This window comes from Brassica oleracea, chromosome C6 (genome assembly GCF_000695525.1).
Source record: "Brassica oleracea var. oleracea cultivar TO1000 chromosome C6, BOL, whole genome shotgun sequence".
Taxonomy (NCBI): domain Eukaryota; kingdom Viridiplantae; phylum Streptophyta; class Magnoliopsida; order Brassicales; family Brassicaceae; genus Brassica; species Brassica oleracea.
Window position 1 is genome coordinate 30,536,582 of NC_027753.1, and position 2,056 is coordinate 30,538,637.

At 36.6% G+C, this 2,056-nt stretch overlaps 1 protein-coding gene across 1 annotated transcript; it reads right to left on the reverse strand.

Moving 5' to 3' along the window:
* On the reverse strand, nt 1-1,689 carry LOC106296354. Its single transcript, XM_013732470.1, has 3 exons — nt 1,453-1,689; nt 1,101-1,374; nt 1-743 (listed from the first exon to the last, which is right to left on the reverse strand). The coding sequence occupies exons 2-3, from the start codon at nt 1,320-1,322 to the stop codon at nt 435-437; spliced, it is 531 nt and encodes a 176-aa protein (XP_013587924.1). The 5' UTR covers nt 1,323-1,374; nt 1,453-1,689; the 3' UTR covers nt 1-434.
* Between the last annotated feature and the right edge of the window lie 367 nt (nt 1,690-2,056).

Consider the following 2,056-nt stretch of genomic DNA (forward strand, 5'->3'; position numbering starts at 1 on the left):
GATTCGCTTTCAAAGTAAAATATATCATTTGAATTCTTTCTTTTTGTACAAATTTGTTTCCTCATCTTCATAACCGACACTCCAACAAAAAAAAAACTACAAACGAAAATACCCAAAATACCCTCCTCTTCTATCTCCATCTCTTTACATAACCATAGAAGAGAACTTGACCTTCCACATATTTATACTTTACAAATGACCACAAATACTACATACTTAACCCAAGAAAACTGCTTACTCCGTTACCTATTTACACTCTTAGAAAATTTAAAAAAAAAAACTCCAAATGGTCGATCTTTCGTACTCTCTCTCAACTTCCCTCAAAGATTAATTCCACACATCTCCATATCATTTAACAACATTATGTACGACTCACTAACTGGTTTTCGTGGAGCTAAATTCAACATAGTATGTGTAGTTCTCTGAGGGTGGTTCTAAGCCAAGGCAGGGATGCTGCAGTTTCTACTGTCCCTATCGAGGCAATCAAAACCTTCGATCCTAACCGCTGGGCTGTTACCAAAATTGCCTCTAACACATCCTCCTTTTCTCCCAGAGGAAGAAGAAGAAGGAGACGAGGGAGGTTGGCCCAGCAGAGTCGAGATCGGCGAAGAAGAGATTTCATCTCTGAATCGAGCATCCTGTGTTAACGGGTTAGCGACTCTGCTCGGCGGCGACCCACATAAAAACGGGGACAGCGAGTCTAATACCTGCGTTGGATGAACTTGTTCTGTACCATAACCATCCTGTCATGAATCACAACAAGTTCAATATCAGTATATTTGTAAATATACAAAAGTTATGATGACGCGTGAAGGTGCTGTAACTGGGCCCCACTTATGTGCTGTAAGGATTTAACTCGATACGTCTTAATCTAAAATCTTCTGGCTTTTTAATTAAAGTTTCAGACAAGTCTCAGACTCAACAAAGTTCACATGTTTTTTAATTATCAAGAACCGTACACGATTATGCTCTCTATTTTTTTCATTTAAAAAAATTAAATTAATCAAGAAACCTACTTTCTGCGGATCTACCAAGACGTACGTAACCAGTTTGATAAACAGACTTCACCTAACAAGAACTCAAAAAATAGGATTATATACCTGTGTCAGAATGATATCTAAGATATCAGTCTCTGCCTTGGATTCAACTTGGTGGCTGTAACATCGCAGAGACCGAGATGGATGGTGGAGAGGGTTACGGAGACCAATACGACGTGGTTTTGGACAAACAACAACAGTCTGGTCTCTTTCCACCACTGACACGGAGTTCCTCAGATCTCCACCGGCAGCGAAAGCGTTTGGTTGAACCGCCCAGTGATTCATCGTTTTCTTTTTTTTTATCGATCCAAAAAATTAAATCAAAATTTGTTTTTACCTGTTCATATGAAACGGTATTAGTTGATTATTATTATAGATCTGAAACAAAACAAAGATTAACAGATCTAAGGGTTACCTTAAGCTTAACTGTACAGCTTCTATTGCCAGAGAGCTATGGTGATACCAGCTAGAACATAAATTTAATTTGAAAAGAGAACAGAAAAAAAAAATTTAACTGAGAAGAAAAAAGGAGTCTGGGAAGAGAGAGGAGGATGATGAAAGGCGTGAAAGTGTGGGTGGTAAGTGTTAGGCGAGAGAAGAGAGACGAGCCATGAAGCAGTGCCTTGCACATTTATAGGGGCCATACTACCTTATTAAAAGTCATTTCAAAATTTTATTAATTATTGTTATTTTTTCTAAAATCATATTATATATTTTTCTGTGATAAATATCAACCGAAAGAAATGCGGTTAGGTCTTCGGCCGCAAGAGCGCCCTCCTAGGTCTGGATATGACTTTGATAAAAACTATTTTTATATGTGTATTTTAGAAAATTTAGATATGTTTTTAGTTTTTTTTCGGACAATAGAATTAGAAAGAATATATTTGTTCTGTTACAAAGGATTTTATATTCCTAGTATAGATAGCAAGGAGAAATTAGCCAATTTCAGTGACTATCGATATTTTTTTTTGCAAGAGATTATCGATATTTTATACTATATCACTTTTAGGAATGAAAGA